The sequence below is a fragment of the Peromyscus californicus genome, unplaced genomic scaffold (assembly GCF_007827085.1).
Source record: "Peromyscus californicus insignis strain IS unplaced genomic scaffold, ASM782708v3 Scaffold_21__1_contigs__length_65335640, whole genome shotgun sequence".
In the NCBI taxonomy this organism is placed as follows: Eukaryota; Metazoa; Chordata; class Mammalia; order Rodentia; family Cricetidae; genus Peromyscus; species Peromyscus californicus.
The window spans coordinates 9128804-9145599 of NW_026294514.1; the positions used below are offsets into that span (position 1 = coordinate 9128804).

At 40.8% G+C, this 16796-nt stretch overlaps 2 protein-coding genes across 2 annotated transcripts in view; one reads left to right on the forward strand and one right to left on the reverse strand.

Annotated features, from left to right (window-relative positions):
* The first annotated feature begins 3238 nt into the window (after nucleotides 1–3238).
* Mars2 (methionyl-tRNA synthetase 2, mitochondrial) lies at nucleotides 3239–6107 on the forward strand. Its single transcript, XM_052749477.1, has one exon. The coding sequence runs from the start codon at nucleotides 3273–3275 to the stop codon at nucleotides 5025–5027; it is 1755 nt and encodes a 584-aa protein (XP_052605437.1). The 5' UTR covers nucleotides 3239–3272; the 3' UTR covers nucleotides 5028–6107.
* Nucleotides 6108–6218: 111 nt separating this feature from the next.
* Boll (boule homolog, RNA binding protein) overlaps nucleotides 6219–16796 on the reverse strand; it is a 105217-nt gene continuing 94639 nt past the window's right edge. The window contains exon 11 of the mRNA XM_052749478.1: nucleotides 6219–16326. Coding sequence (XP_052605438.1) covers nucleotides 16168–16326 — 159 coding nt within the window. The 3' untranslated portion in view covers nucleotides 6219–16167. The remainder of the gene's footprint in view (nucleotides 16327–16796) is intronic.

A 16796-nucleotide genomic window follows, 5' to 3' on the forward strand; every position in this document is an offset into this window, starting at 1 on the left:
CATATTAAAAGTCCTGAAGAAACTAGGAATAGAAGGAACATATTTCAATATAATAAAGGCTACATATGGTAAACCTATAGTAAACACTCTATCCAATGGGAAGAAATGAAAAGCATTTCTATTAAAAATCATGCTAGAGTATTCACTTTCTCTACTTTTACTCAATAGAGTACTGTAAGGCTTAGCTAGAGTGATAAGACAAGAGATAATAAAAAAAGGGATATAAATATGAAAGGAAGAAGTCAAAGTATCTCTGCTTACAGATGATATGATCCAATACATAAGAGACCCTAAAGACTCTACCAGAAAACTCTTAGAACTGATAAACACTCTCAGCAAAGTGGCAGGGTACAAAATCAACACACAAAAATCAGAAGCCTTCCTCTGTGTCAATGACAAATATATTGAGGAAGCAATCAGGAAGACAGATTCACAACAGTCTCAAAATTTTACCTCGAATCAAACCTGACCAAGGATGTGCAAGACCACTAGGTAAAAACCTGAAATCGTGGATGAAATAAACAGAGGAAGCCAAGATGGAAAGGCATGGGATGGAAGGGTTAATCTTGAGAAAGTCATCCCAGAAAAAGCACTGTATGGGTATACAATATTTCTTCAATTATTCATCAGATGATGAACACTTGAATGGTTTCACTTTCTGGATATCATTTAACTTTGTACTCATTTGACTGGCCAAAGTGAAAACAGATAATACCAAGTCCTAAATTTTTTCAAAGGAAATGGTACTCAAAAGAGTATAAATTTATTTAACCATGTTGGAAGAAACTTGGCATTATCTTGTGAAGTTGAACCTTCACATTTTTTTTAATGATCCAGCATTTGATTCCCAGGTACAGGCTCAAGAGAAACTTTAGCATATAGGTACCAAGAGAGACATCTGAGAATGTGAATTATTCTTAATAGTCCTAAACTTGAACTACTTGTGTATATGAACAGCTATGTACTGCAGGGAATTCTATCATACAGAGAAGGACAGAGGCAGAGCCATAGCGGAGTCTGAGCATTTTATTTATAAGATGGAGAAAAATAGTCTGTTTTTTTTTCTTTTTTCTGTCAACTTGATATAAGATAGAGTCATCTAGGAAGAGGGAATGCCAGTTCGGAAAATGCCTCCCTCAGATTGTCTGTAGGCAAGTCTGAAGGACATTTTCTGAATTAGTGATTGTTGTGGGAGGACCCAGGTCACTGTGGGCAATGTCTCCTGGCTTCTGCTTCAGTTTCTGCCTGAAGGTTCCTGCCTTGAGTTCCCTTCACAATGGGCTATAAAGAGTAAGCTAGAACACACCCTTTCCTCCCCGAGTAGTTTTTTGTGGTGAAGTTGATTATAGCCACAGAAAACAAACCAGGACAGACAGTATGCTTGCCTGCTGGAGCACCGACTTCTCGGCAACGGGGAAGATAGAGAGAATTGATGAGAACCTGGTTGTGTTATACAACTCTCACCTCTTCAATCTTTCTGTCTTTTTTTTTTTTAAGCAGTTTTTGAGACTTTTTTTTTTTTAAGGTTTATTTATTTATTATGCACACCATGTTCTGCCTGCATGTACACCTGCAGGCCAGAAGAGGGCACCAGATCTCATTACAGATGGTTGTGAGCCACCATGTGGGTGCTGGGAATTGAACTCAGGACCTCTGGAAGAGCAGCCAGTGCTCTTAATCTCTCCAGGCCCCCTTTCTGTCTTTTTTAAAATTGGAAATAAACTTTTCATACCATACATTCTGACCACAGTTTCCCTTCCCTCTTCTCCTCCCAGATCCTCCCCACCTCCCGCCCATCTAATCCCACCAACTCCTTCTTTCTCTTTAGAAAACAAACAAACAAACCAGAATAAAACAAAGCAAACAGACAGAAAAACAAAACAAAACAAAAACAAAGCAGGAGAAACACATAGTTACCCCCTCCCCCCCCTCCCCCCCATAAAAACACAAGATTGGAAACTATGATAGACAGCAAAAGGAAAGTAGGGAACAAAAGGCACAAAGAAAGCATTATGAAACACAACATCTCCAAGAGTACTACTGAGCTTGTTTTGTGCTGGTCGTCTTCCGCTGAGAGCGTGGGGCCTCCCTTAAGTGTGGTTTGTATGCCAAGTATAACTCAAATGCAGAAAACTAAATTTTCCTTTACAAGTAGTTGTCAGCTGGAGAGAGCTTCTGGGTTAGGGATGTGAGCTCGTGTCTGTGTCCCCTGTCGGCGCTGGGGCTCCATCAGGCCCTGTGCACGCTGCCAGTCTGAGTCCATATGTGGATCAGTCCCGTCGTGTCTGGAAAGCACTGTTTTCTTGGTGTCTCCCATCTTCTTCACCGGCTCTTACAATCTTTTTGCCTCCTCTTCCTCATAGTTCCCCGAGGCCAGAGCAGCTGGCCTCAGAGGGTGAGGGGGTTGGAAGGGATGGGGGTTGTTTGATGAAGACATCCTATTCAGGACTGAGTGTTCCACGGTCTCTCACTCTCTGCACATTGTACGGTATAGATCTCTGTATTAGTTCCCCTCTACGGCAGGAGGAAGCTTCTCTGCTGCTGGCTGAGTGAGACACTGATTCACGGAGATAGCAGAATGTTGTCAGGAGTCATTATCATGTTCTCTCAGCAGAACAATAGTATTTGATTTTTCTCTAGATGCATGGCCTGTCTAGTCTCAGGTTCTTGGCCATCTGGAGAAGTGTCAGGTATGGGTTTCATTTCATGGAGTGGACCTTAAATCCAACTAAATAGTGGTTGGTTACCTACGCAACTTTTCCCCAGGGCTTATCCTTCCCTGAAGTGCTCTAGGAAACCAATTTCCTTCTTTTCATACTTATTTGGATTCTGAGATAAAATATAAGTGGTTTTTCAGATGTTGGCGAGAGTATAAGGAGAGGCTGGATTTGTGTCCTGCAGTATGCTAGTTAATGAGTTTGGGGAAAACGCCTCAGTATAAAAATCTGGCCAACAAGCTCAGTCCAGAACCGGAAACAGATCCCAGCATGCAAAACTGCAGCTCAAAGCACAAGACACAGGACGCGCGCTCCTTCCGTCATCTGCCCTGACTCGGAGCCCAACAGCAGCCGAGCACTCAAATCCTCCCGCCGACCAGCGGCCCTTGCGCGCGGCAGGAAGCCCGGAGAGGGCGGTGCTGTGGGCGGGGCCGCAGCAGCCAGCGCTCGCCGTTCATTGGCTTCCGCGCCGGAAGCTGCGGCGCCGTCCAGCTGCGCACGCGCCCTCTGGCGCTCGGGGGGACGCCGCCTCTCGGGCTGGAGCCGGCTGGCACCATGCTGCGGCGGTGCGCTCTGCGGGTGCTGGCGCGCTCCCGGGCGGGCCGCGGCTGTCGCCGCTACGGCTCGTGCTCGGCGAGCGGCCGTGGCGACGCCGGGGAAGCGCGGGCCTACTTCACCACACCCATTTTCTATGTGAACGCCGCGCCGCACATCGGGCACCTGTACTCGGCGCTGCTGGCCGACGCCCTGTGCCGCCACCGTCGTCTCCGTGTTCCCGGCTCCGCGTCCACGCGGTTCTCCACCGGCACGGACGAGCACGGCCTGAAGATCCAGCAGGCGGCAGCCGCCGCGGGTCTGCCCCCGATCGAGCTGTGCGATCGAGTGTCTGCCCAGTTCCGGCAGCTTTTCCGGGAGGCTGGCGTCTCCTCCACCGACTTTATCCGCACCACGGAGGCCCGGCACCGGCTGGCGGTGCAGCACTTCTGGGGGGTGCTGGAGGCCCGGGGTCTGCTTTACAAAGGGCTTTATGAAGGATGGTATTGCGCCTCCGACGAGTGCTTCCTGCCCGAGGCCAAGGTCACTCGGCAGGTGGGTCCGTCGGGGGATCTGTGCCCAGTGTCTCTCGAGAGCGGACATCCTGTCTCTTGGACCAAGGAAGAGAATTACATTTTCAGGCTTTCCCAGTTTCGAGAACCACTCCTGCGGTGGCTTGGAAACAATCCTCAGGCGATCACCCCGGAGCCGTTCCACCAGACAGTTCTTCAGTGGCTGCAGGAGGAGCTGCCCGATTTGTCCGTTTCTCGAAGGAGTAGCCACCTGCACTGGGGCATTCCGGTTCCCGGGGACGATTCGCAGACTATCTACGTGTGGCTGGATGCCCTGGTTAACTACCTCACCGTAGTTGGCTACCCAGATGCAGATTTCCAGTCTTGGTGGCCAGCCACGTCTCATATCATAGGTAAGGACATTCTCAAATTTCACGCCATTTATTGGCCCGCCCTTCTCCTAGGGGCCGGATTGAGGCCACCACATCGCATCTATGTCCACTCGCACTGGACGGTGAGTGGCCAAAAGATGTCCAAGAGCTTGGGCAACGTGGTGGATCCGAGGACTTGCCTTGATCGCTACACTGTGGATGGCTTCCGCTACTTTCTCCTTCGGCAGGGAGTTCCCAATTGGGACTGCGACTACTATGATGAAAAAGTGGTTAAATTGCTGGACTCTGAGCTGGCAGATGCCTTAGGAGGTCTTTTAAACCGGTGCACTGCCTACAGGATAAATCCTTCTGGGACTTACCCATCTTTCTGCGCTGCCTGTTTCCCCAGTGAGCCAGGGTTAACGGGGCCATCGGTTCGTGCGCAGGCAGAAGACTATGCGCTTGTAAGTGCAGTGGCCACTTTGCCCAAGCAGGTGGCCGACTATTATGATGACTTTCAGATCTATAAGGCTTTGGAGGCAGTATCCAGCTGTGTTCGGCAAACTAATGGTTTCATCCAGAGGCACACGCCATGGAAATTGACCAGCCCTGCGGATGCCCTCTGGCTGGGTACTGTGCTTCATGTAGCCTTGGAATGTTTGCGAGTTTTTGGAACCTTGCTTCAGCCTGTTACTCCAAACTTAGCTGATAAGCTGCTGTCAAGACTGGGGGTCTCTGCCACAGAGAGAGGCCTCAGAGAGCTCTACTTCCTACCTCGATTCTATGGACACCCATGCCCCTTTGAAGGGAGAAAGTTGGGACCAGACACTGGGCTTTTGTTTCCAAGACTGGACCAATCCAGGACCTGGCTAGTGAAAGCCCACAGGACCTAGAATAGTCCTTACTGGCTGATGGTAAAAGAGCAAAATGTATTCCTTCTGCATTTTCAGGAAAGTTACAGTGTTTAGAAAGTGTTGTACCAGGTACCAGGCACCTAGCCCAGCCCTTTCCTTCCCTGTGCCACTAACCACTGTTCCCTGTTCGCCACTGTCTCTGAGAAGGATGGCTGAGGAGGGACCAAGTTTCTGATACTGTTCCTTCTCATTGTACCTTCTCCCAAACCATGGTCAGACTACCTCTCGTGGTTTCTACTCCTCAGGCAGAAACTAGGGCTGCAGTCAGTCCCTGGCCGGTTTCACAGGTCAGCTCTACTCTGTTAGACACAGTGGGTCTCCAGTTGAAGAGGTTCTTTTACTGGAGCTAGAGGAGCCAGTGTCCTCGACGACATGACTTTGGCCCATGTTCATTCTCATTTTTTAAACTGCAGCACTTGTGCTTTGTAATACTACACTTCATCCAGTAGATGGCTCTGCTCTCACATTCAACTTATGTATGTGGTTTCAGACGACTGAGAATTATTTTCCACAATCTAAATTCACAGATCTTTAGAATCATACTGTTTTTTCTTAAAGGATAACTTTGGAACCACTGCTATTTTAAAAATACAAAGATACTAGAATTCTCATTTTAAAATTACTAAAAATGACATGTACAATAAGTAATAAGTAAATATAACGTTATTTATATGATAAAACTATAAAGCTCTTAGGTACACTGTGCATTACAAATACTAAATTTTAGTAATGATTATATGTATAATTCATCTATAAAGCCCTCAAAAGGGCAGTATTCTCTTTATATTTATTTCCCGACATCCATAATTTATCTCATACAATTACTTTTGGTCAATCAGGATATATAATACAGAAATTATGTAATAATTGTTAATATATTTATGTCAAAGTAATTTTTGTTGATTACTTCTCTTTTTTGAGACACGCTTTCACTATATAGTTTAAGCTTGCCCCAATTCATCCATCTCCTGCTCGGCCTTCCAGGTGCTGGTGTTATAGGTGTACCAGCATGCCTGTCCTTCTTTTAACTTGCTATTAAAGTGTGATATAAGTACCTTACATAGAGCTGGTCAATTACTTTTATGGAAGGTAATGTTGAAGGGAGCAAATGATCAGTGTTCAGGACTGTTAAGGGTTCAGGGCCTCTCCAAGGCTTCATAAAAGAACACCCAGAGACGATGTTAAGTAACAATTAATACAGTGACTAGAATGTAGTAAGTCACTGTCATATCTCATAGGTAACGGGATAGCTAGGCCAGAGCTTAAAATGCAAGCTTGCTTTGGAACGTCCATTCTAAGTATAGTGTCAGGCAGAAAGGGCTCACCATGAAGTAAACAGTTGTGCTGGCAGTTTCTCCAGACTTACTTTAAGTGCCACCATTCAGCTCCAGTTCCCGGTAATTAGCAAAGTGACAGGTTGTGGGTTGCTAGGAAGCACTGTTTGGAAAAGAATGCTTGAAAACATTCTAAAGGTGGAAGGACATGTCCACAAGTGCTCCTTTGGACTGTGCATCATTCTGTGCTTTCGGTCACTGCATCTCCAGAGGGCGTATCTTGTTACCTGCTGGGATCAGTAGGGTAGACTCTGGGGTCTAGGACTGTCTCTTAGGGCTGCATAGTGATGCGACTTAGCTGTGTTTCCCCAAAAGGCAGGCATGTAGAGAAGCAGTGAGATTCTGACCTCTGCTTTGCGAGCCCTACTGCAGCGTTGGAGTTCCTGCACAGACTCATCGAGTCTTCCTTAGGTGATCTTCCTCATTTCCCAGTGGAGCTCGGCTTGCTGTTAGTGGAGGTTTTGCAGACTGCTACTTGTGAAGGCATTTAACTAGCTGTTAGATACTAGGAGTCAGGAGATCAGAAGAGAGATTCCTAATTATAACAGCCAACTACTTTAAGTGGAAAAGTGTGGTAAACCGGATCCTACTTGTGTGATCAGGAAGATCAAACAGATTTCTGTAATAGACACAGTAGGTGAAACAAATTGCCTTGTACACATTTGTGTTTGGTTTGACACAGCAGTTTACAATTGCCAAGGGGAGAGTTACATTTAGTCGGAGAGTTTGTACTTCCAAGGTGAGAGGCATCTTAACTGATCTGGGAAAAGGGAATAAATGTGGAGATTTGTAAGATTCCCCATTCCAGAAATGTTAGTCCTTTATGTGGCATCTTATAGACCCTTTTGCTATCTCAAGATACTCTTGTGATCCTCAAATACTCATTTTGGTGTACTCTTGAGGCAATATTACAGGAAGTGACAGCCCAGCCTAGATCAGGTTTTCAAGGGCTGTCACATTAGGAAGCTGTGACATACAGCTTAGTGGTAGAGCACTTACCTAGCATGGAGGGCCTTGGGCCAATCCTAAGTACTGCCAAACAAACAACAACAGATCTCACCTCTCCAGACTTCTGTCCTCTATCTGTGAAGTCATGTAAGCAGCAGCAGTGATGTTTATGTTAAATAGTATTACTGTGTGCTGAGTTCTACAAACAAACTGATATATTAGGCTCATTCCTAATTGGAAAACCCATAGCTGTAGAAGCAGCAAGCAAAATCTTTGATTGCATCAAAGCTTCAATCATTTTATAAATAGACATTTTTCTTGAGAACCTATGAGCTTTAAAAAAAGTGTGAACAGGCTAATAGACTATAAAGTTGATGCTGAAGTGTGTAAGTGCACAGGCTGGAAGATGGGGCCTTGAGCACACATTTGTTTGATGGGTTTTGTTTTGGTCAAGGTTCTACCTGTAATTACAACCAAGTTCTTTAGCTCTAGAAATTCCTACACTGGAATAGGCATTAGTTGGTCGTGTAGGCTTCAGAAAGGATGATCCCAGAAGCAGAAGTAGTAAGAGTCTAAAGATTATAGTAGGCATGGCTTCATGGTTCCGGCTGCTCTACCTCTCCCACAAATGTAGTGGCAGTGCGCTGCACTGGTGTCAGTTATGGGGGAGGCCTAGACAAGATGTGGCCAATGAACACTGCCGCTTTATGATCATTTATAATTGCCTTCTCAGGGCAATTTCCCTCCTGTAGTGCAGCTGAAGAAAGCTCTTGTGGTAGTTCTGGGTGTTAGAAACTTTGGTGGGTCTTGTCCTTGTCTTACCCAAATATTTGGAGATAGGAGGATGTGGATGTGACTACAGTTACATGTGTTTTTGCAGCAAAGTTTTACTACCTTGAAAAAGCGGAAGAAAACTCAACCCAGAAAACGGGAAAGAAGATGAAAAGGGCAAAGAAAAAGCAAAAAATAGTATAAGTAGAAAACTTGTTAAGATGATGAATACAAATGAGTAATTATAATAGTATAAAATTTTATAACCTCTGAAGAGACAAGATTAAATGACAGACAGCTGGCATAGCACTATGTAATATAGACAATGCAGGCTGTGGTAAAACCCATTGGTGACACAAGGGACGTGGTATGAAAGGAATAATGCACCAAGTTGTATCAGTCATGAACTTGGGTGATCTAACAACAGAGCCTTAAAAACAGAAAAAGCTAATACTAAAACTACATAAAAAATTCCACTTCGGAGTTCAGGGAAATCATACAATGAGAAGTAAATAATACAGTCAACAGTAATTATTAGCATTTGAACCTTTAATACTTACTACATAATGTATCATTACTGCTAAGTGAAGGGAAAAGAATTTGTAGCAGACACATTTTGTAGCTTTAAATTTTCTTTTTCCACACAAGTCTGTTAAAATAACTGGGAATGTCAGTCCAATGTACTTGGTTCAGTCCTCTCAGTAGCTCCCCCACCCCAGCTGAGTGTTGGGGCTCACCTCAGCTGGGTGTTGGGGCTCACCCCTTTAATCACAGCAGGTAGAGGCAGGGCAATCTCTGAATGAGGCCACCCAGGGTCACAAAACAAAACAAGTGACAATTTTGTGAGATGTTCGTTAGTCCAGTAATAAGAGGACAGGAGAAAACTAATAGCTCCTTTGTGTTTCTCTTCCCACTGACCCAGTGAGCGAGGGAGAAATGGAGGCACAGAAGACAATTTGCATAGGATTCTAGCGTGTAAAACCATAGCACCTAGACTCAAAGGGCCCCATGCTGAGCCTTAGAACACCGTAGCGTGAACACCAGCCATAAATATTGTGGAGAGCATAATTAGATCCAAATTATTTGAGATGAAAAGAACCTTTAATTGGAACTCATTAGTGTTTGAAGCTGAGGGGAGTCAGTTTGACAGACTAGGAAAGTGCTAACAAAAACTTGCAAAGCACCTTTTTCATGAAATATGGTACATTCGCTAATTTCTTTTGTATCCTAAACCTGCTTTAATTTTGGTGCAAGTTTAGCAATTTTTAGGAACTGTATAGCCTACAGCTTTGCTTCAACATTATTCTCTTTATTATTTTCAGAAGTACTCTAAATCCCAGAATGCAGTGGTTAACCTCTAACCCACATCTTCTTAGTGGTCACATCACTGCAGGGATTAAAACATTGGTCAACAGTACCAGATTTCTGAACACACAACCAAAAGTTCATTGAAGTGGGTGAGGAATCCACATGCCTCTGGTAGCACTCACCTGTTGCGCTGCAGGAGACTGCAGCCTCGGTTCTGTGGACAGAACACGTGCCTTTTGCTTTGCAGGTGCCTGGCGTGGACTGCAGTGTCAACAAAGGCTGACAGATGTGACTGGATGTCTGAATACTTGGTTCCCAGTTGGTGGTGCTGTGTGGGGACCTGGGTTGGTGGAGCTTTGCTTGAAGAAGCACGCTGAGGGGCTTTGATATTGTTTCTTTCCCCTACTTCCAGTTTGCTCGATTTATGGTGTGTGAAGAAGTGAGTGCTCAGCTTCCTGTTCCTTCTGCTGTGCCTACCATCTGCTGGTATTCCTCCCTGCCATAATGGACTCTTATCCCTCTAGAACTGGAAGTCAGAAAAGCTCTTTTTCCTGTAAGTTGCTTTTGGTTATGGTATTTTATCAGAAAGCAACCCAGGATACTGAAGCACCAGGGCTCAGACACAGAACTCCTGTATATTAGGGCTGCTCTATTTTTACTATGCAGAGTTTTTTCTGCTTATGGGTATATGATGCTTTAAATATGGAAAAAAAAACCCTTCATGTTTTCCATCAATCATTCCTTAGCACTTAAGAATCGAATCTGTTTAATATTGGGTTGTATTGGACTGGAGTATTTGATTAAAAAATTGTTGATCTAGAAAGGGAATCATGAGAAGGGGAAGAAGGGATCTTCAGGGATACATGAAATAAAGTAGTGGGGTACATGTGATAGGAAAGCAGAGTGGGTTAAGGAGGGAAAGGAAGCGAACCTGCTGAATGGGGAATGAATGAGAAAGTAGGGCACATGTATGAAGATGTTATAACTAGTTACTTTCTATGCTAATCTGAAAAATTAATAAAAATAAATAAATAGGGGCTAGAGAGATGACTGTGTGGTTAAGAACACTTCCTCCTGCAGAGGATCTGGGTTGGAGTCCCAGCACACACGTACCTCACAACAGTCTAACCAGTTCTAGGAGCTGATGCCCTTTTCTGGCCTCCACTGGCATCACATGCAACTGGTACACATACAGACACATGGGCAAAACTCTGCAAAAAATAAGTACATCTAGTGCCTTGAATGAGAATGGTGCTCATGGGCTCCTGTTTGAGCTCCAGTTGGTGGAATCCTTTGGGAAGGATTAGGAGGTGTGGCCTTGTTGGAGGAGGTGTGTCACTGGTGGTGGGGCATTGAGATTTCAAAAAACTGCCATTCCCAGTGCACTCTCTGCTCCTGCTTGTGATTAAGTGTGAGCTTTCAGCTGCTGCTACATGCCTAACTCCACATCTAACCCTCTGGAACCGGAAGCCCTTGGTCATGGTGTTCATCACAGCAATAAAAAAGTAAGACACTATTAAAATAATAAAAATGGCTTTTTAAATTTTTTCTGTTTGAGTTGCCGATTTGAGTTTGACTGAAAAAAAAAAAATGAAGTTGGGTATGGTGGTTGCATACCTTTAATCCCAGCACTCAGGAGGCAGAGGCAGGTGGATCTCTGTGAGTTCGAGGCCAGGCTGGGCTACAGAGTGAGATCCAGGACAGCCAGAGCTGCAGAGAAACCCTGTCCAACAACAAAACAAAAAAATTAAATGACTTTCATTTAGGGACTAGGTCAGATTTTCCAGCAATTTCTGAACTAATCCTAAACACCCTTCTGCCATTTTTGTATTATGTATTTCTATGAAGCAGCATTCTCAGCATTATTTTGATTTTATAATCTGAAGTTGAAGATGTTTTATGTCTTAGTATCAGCTAGTCAGCCAAGATTTAATTCCTAAAGATGTGAGACATTTTTACTGTTGGTGTGTGTGTGTGTGTGAGATGTGTGTGTCCTGGCACACATGCAATGACGTGTGTGTAGATGACATGACAGCTCTGGGATTGCCCTCCTTCCACCTTCACAGAGCTCTGGGGAGTGCACCCAGGTTGCCAGCGTTACACAGAAACATCTTGTTGACGCCATTGATTCTTTATGTAAAGATAAATAAGCATGTTCATCTTAGTATATATGTATAAAGAAAACACCTTTGCTTTAGGCATTAATAAACAGTAAGGTTCTATTTGTGCCAAAGGACTGTTGTAAAATTTATGATATATCATCAGTAAATGTTTGGCTTGTATACACTCTTCTATGTATATACTAGAGTCATAAAAATTTCTTGGGTGAAAAGGGGGTCACAAATGGAGAAAGTTTAAGAAGCTATTCTGAAAATGAAAATATGTTGTCATAAAGTCATGAGGCTAAGTATTTCAAGACATTTTCCTAATTAATACTTTACACATTTATCTTTAGACAAACATCAATATTCAACTTTATTTGAATTAACTATTATAGTAACAATGCTAGAGAATTTACTAGAGGCCACAAACACTGGAACTCTTTTATTTCATACATACACTTTAATACAAATGAACATATTAATAAAACTTATCTACTTACTAACAATTTAAATTCTATGACATCTATTCTTATGACAAATTTCCTAAAAAGACTGCAGAAACCAGGTCCTTTTGGCTGTGGTTATTACCTATTATCTAAATGCCACATACTCGATAATTCTTGATAAATTTTATCTTATAACATAGTCAAGATGTTCTCATCTCTTTAAACTATAAACGTTGTGAACTGCAAAAAGAAAGACTGAGTGTTCAACTTCACATTTTAAGAGGAATTGTACCTATTTTATTAGATACAAGTTTCACTTAAAAAAAAAAACAGGGGTAAAGCCATCTTTATACAGGTCTTAGCTTCCATGTAAAATATATTTTAAGAAATCAAATGTTTTAAAATCCTTGTCAACTAGGAAGGCCAAGAAACCTACATTTTAATTTTGGGTTTAAAATAACTTCTTTAGGATCCTGTTTGAATGTAGACAGACCTTTGTTAGCAAGGTGTATTGCTTTTCAGTCTTTTAAAGAATGCACAGTAGGTAATGAATGACCTGTTGAAATTAAGGGCCAGTTACTAATTTGTAAAGACTTCCTAAGGTTCAAATTCTTAATACTTGGGAACCTGGAATTACTGAGTTGACAGATTATACTTAAATTCCTATAAAGCTCACTTTACAGAAATTCCCTGTATTTTCTATAAAAGCAGACTTTTAGTATTAAGTTCTGTTCTAGTTTAATTGTGGATGGCTTTTCTTTCTTTTTTAAATGCTGGAGACTGAACTAGCATCTTGTGCATGTTGAGGCAAGCATTTTCTCTAGCCAGTGTTTATTTTTAATTCAGTATGGGACTCTATAAAATAAGAAGTCTATTTCTAAGTACTGACAAGGTTAGTTATTGGAAATGTGTGTAGTGAGCTGCATGAAAGATGAGTGGTTGGTTTTTATGCCACTTTAGGAAGGATTTTTATTTGGATGCAAAGCAAACATTTTGAACATTCATTGTGACATTGTTTTGACTAGTATAAAATATAAAAAGTGGTTGGTTAGTGCTCAAGGGAATTATTTTAGTTAAACTATTGTTCACATAAAGTCAGTCTCTAAAAAGTAATCAATTCACACCACATTTTGAGTGAAATATTTTTTGATGTAACTGATGTCATAAATTATATATCCAGCATAAGAGAACACACTTTTTCTGTAATTCATGGAGATTATATAAAGAGCTATTAGCTCTGACATAAACAGACCGTGTAAACGTATAGCTCTGTAGCTCAGTGTAATATATTAGGAAACCACTGTGATTTCAGCTAGACAGACAGCAGTAATAGTGAAAACTCGCTACTTAAAACCAAGTAATGAGAGGGGGCTAGTCAGGCTGAACCAAGCTACTGAAAACTATCATTGTTAAGTTTGTTGAGGTAGATGTTTAAATATTCAATATGTAAAGCTATGTATGTCTTAGCTCAACTGTTTAAAACAAATTCTGTAAAGATTATATATGTAGTCAGGAAATGGGCTTAAACACCTGTGTACATGGGATTTTTGCTGAGTTTATTTTCATTTTTCTTTTTGACATTAGGATAGTAAGTGTTATTTTAATTAACAGCAGTTTTCACAGTCTGAGCGGAAGTACTACTACTAACTTTACTAATCAGCATTTGGCTTTTTACAAAAGAGAGAAATTTTTGCATATCTTTAAAAAATCTATCTGTGTACTTTTACATGTTGTTAGAAATATTATGGGAGTATATAGTGTAGCTTTGTTTCTTCTGGTGCTGAAAACAAAGATCCTAATATGATTAGCAAGGAATACATGGTATTAATCTAATCTCAATTGTTATTCTGCTAGCCCCCAAAGAGCAAAGGAAGAGGAAGTCCTTTGGCAACACTTTTTTTTTTTTTTTTTTTTTTTTTGGTTTTTCGAGACAGGGTTTCTCTGTGTAGCTTTGCGCCTTTTCCTGGAACTCACTTGGTAGCCCAGGCTGGCCTCGAACTCACAGAGATCCGCCTGGCTCTGCCTCCCGAGTGCTGGGATTAAAGGCGTGCACCACCACCGCCCGGCCACTTTTTATGCTGACTAGACGTTTCCTTTAGACACTGTTAGTGGTTGTTTCAGAACTATCTGAAACCAAGGGTGAGGCTGACGTAGGATGGCTAAGAAAAAGACCTTGAAAATGGAAAGCTTTATAGTTGTTAAATTTACTTTTGTTAAAATTACTTTTGTTACATTTGTAAAATAAGAGCAAGGTATAACAGCTTAAACAGAGTAATACCTTTTGATATTTTCAAGTTATCTCCATTTTATACTTTACAGTCTACAGAGAGAAATATAATATATAATCTTTACAGAATTAAGTGAAGATAATGTGGAAGTAGAGTGTATTTTAGAAGAGAGCATAATTGCCTGAACTAAACTGGTTAACAAAAACATTTCGCTTTCAGTTTTTTTTTAATGCAAAATACAATTACTCTTAGACTCTTGGAATTTATAAAGGTTTTAGAAAAATGCCTGTTATTCACTGAATAAGCCTGAATAATAAATATGGGATTAAAGTATATACTGAAAACAGGTAAGTTGAGTATCAAATATATTGTTTCATGATATTTTGGCTAGGGCTCTGGTAACAATACATATAGCATGTTACTTTCAAAGTAACACTAGCAAAAGGAAATAGTCTTAATAAAAGATGGAAAGCCTTAGGATGTATGAAGATACTATCTACTAAACAATACTATTACATCTTATTCATAGACATGTATTTTAGCCCAGAAATATTAAGATTACATACCCCAAATAAATATGTACATCCATGAGTATATTCATCATCCTTTATGAGACAGAATAAAAAAGTTATTCAAGTTATTATTGGGTATTGCCTTTCTGATATTATAAGAACTTTTTATAATTCTTACTCTTTCCCAGCAGAAGTACAAGACAGTATTAAATTTTGGAGTAGGTGTAAATTTAAAATACTGAAATTCTAGTATTTCCTAGAAGTATTGTGCTATCAACTTTCATTAAGTTCTAAAGTAAATTTCCATGTAGTCAATTGAAATATTGTTGATTTATATAACCTTATTGTTTTGCTAATCCAAGCTTCTATCAAAGGAATAATTTTTTTTTAAAAACAGAAGTTACATTTGGTAAACAGAAAGCACTGACTTAAAAGATAGTAATTTTTAATTTAAAAATTTTAATTATTGTGGCATATTTTTTAATTTTAGAAACTTTTCTCATTCCATAACAGCAGGCAATCATAGCTTCTTTGTATTTGAAAATAAAATTGTGTTATGGGTAAATTCTAATGTTTTAACAGCCTATAAACCTCACAATGAACCGAGTGAATGAAAGATAAAAATCCTGACAGTATCAAGTCTGACATGATGTAATTATGAATACTTATATTCCCTAAGGTGCTATGCCCTATGAACAATTGTACTTCTTGTAGGAATGACAGAAGAGGGCGAGAAATAGATAATCTTTAAGAACATTGAAGGATAGTGTCACTTTGGTCATAGTAACCACTATACAATAAGTGGTCATAATATGACAGATTAATGGATATTTTATATTTTATAATACACAAATTATTTTTATATCAACATGTATAAAATTTGTAATGTAAGTAGAGTTTGAAATGCTTTTTATCATAACCACTTAATATAGCTAAAATACAAACACAAATGTAGTAAAACCAAAATAATGTGAAAACTAGAATTTATGCATCATCTCCTAACAAGATGGAGTTTTTAAAAGTTATACAACATTACAAAAAAATGGTCTGTTGCTAAGTATTTTTTATCTATGCCATGGATTTGTTTACAAATATGAAACTTCTGGAATGAGACTGAAAACCCAGCCATCAAAGGTGTCTGTAAGTGGTTATGTATGATGATCTGATTGTGCTGCTAAGACTGTTGTGGTCTCGCGTGCTAGGGCTTGTAACTCTGTCTCACTTACGTGTCTGAGTTAAAAAAGGAAACCATGATTGAATTCTGCATCTCCCATGTTCTGGCTACTAAGATTTTAAAAATTCTTTAAAAAAAAAAGCAAAAACATTAACCTTAAGCATATCCCCAAACCTCATTTGTTACTAGACCACAAGCAGGTCTAACCTTAAGCATATCCCCAAACTTCATTTGTTACTAGACCACAAGCAGGGCTAGTTATTTTCTATTTCTGGACAAAACAGTTACCCACGAGTCTACTTAACAAAGTCAGTACAGGAAGGTGGAGTGGAAACTGAATCCTCTGCTCTGAACTCTTTTCTAGGATGGAAGTGTGGGCTTCGAGAGTATCGAGGGTTCAAAGCCACAGGTGAAGGATGAGAAAAGCTTCTTCTCACAGAATGTAACCTTGGCTCCTATTGAGAGATTTAAACAGAGTTAGGGTCTTAATGCACTTTCAATGGCTCTCATTTTTATAATGACTTACGGGACAAATTTAAAAAATAAGATTAACTGTGTCTGGATGTGAGGTCCGAGGGTGCCGGGGTCTAACCCAAGCCTTGTGTGTGCTAGTCAAGTCTGCTCTACCACTGAGCCCTGGGTCTGGATGCTGAGGAAAGGGTTCTTCAGGAAATGCCTCGTATGAAGAGTAGGCTAATTCTAATCTGCTAGACAGGGAGGCATCCCATGGTATAAAGAAATCCCATATTCAGTGAGATTTCTAAATTATGTTATGCTTTCTTTGGGTCATCTCTAAACTTTGGTTAAGTTTATTTTTATTTTTACAAAAATTATGTGCTTATGATATATAAGATTAGAATTAGATCTTATGGACAAGAAAGCACTAGCCAGAGAAAAATCAACAGATTATTAATATAGTAAATGT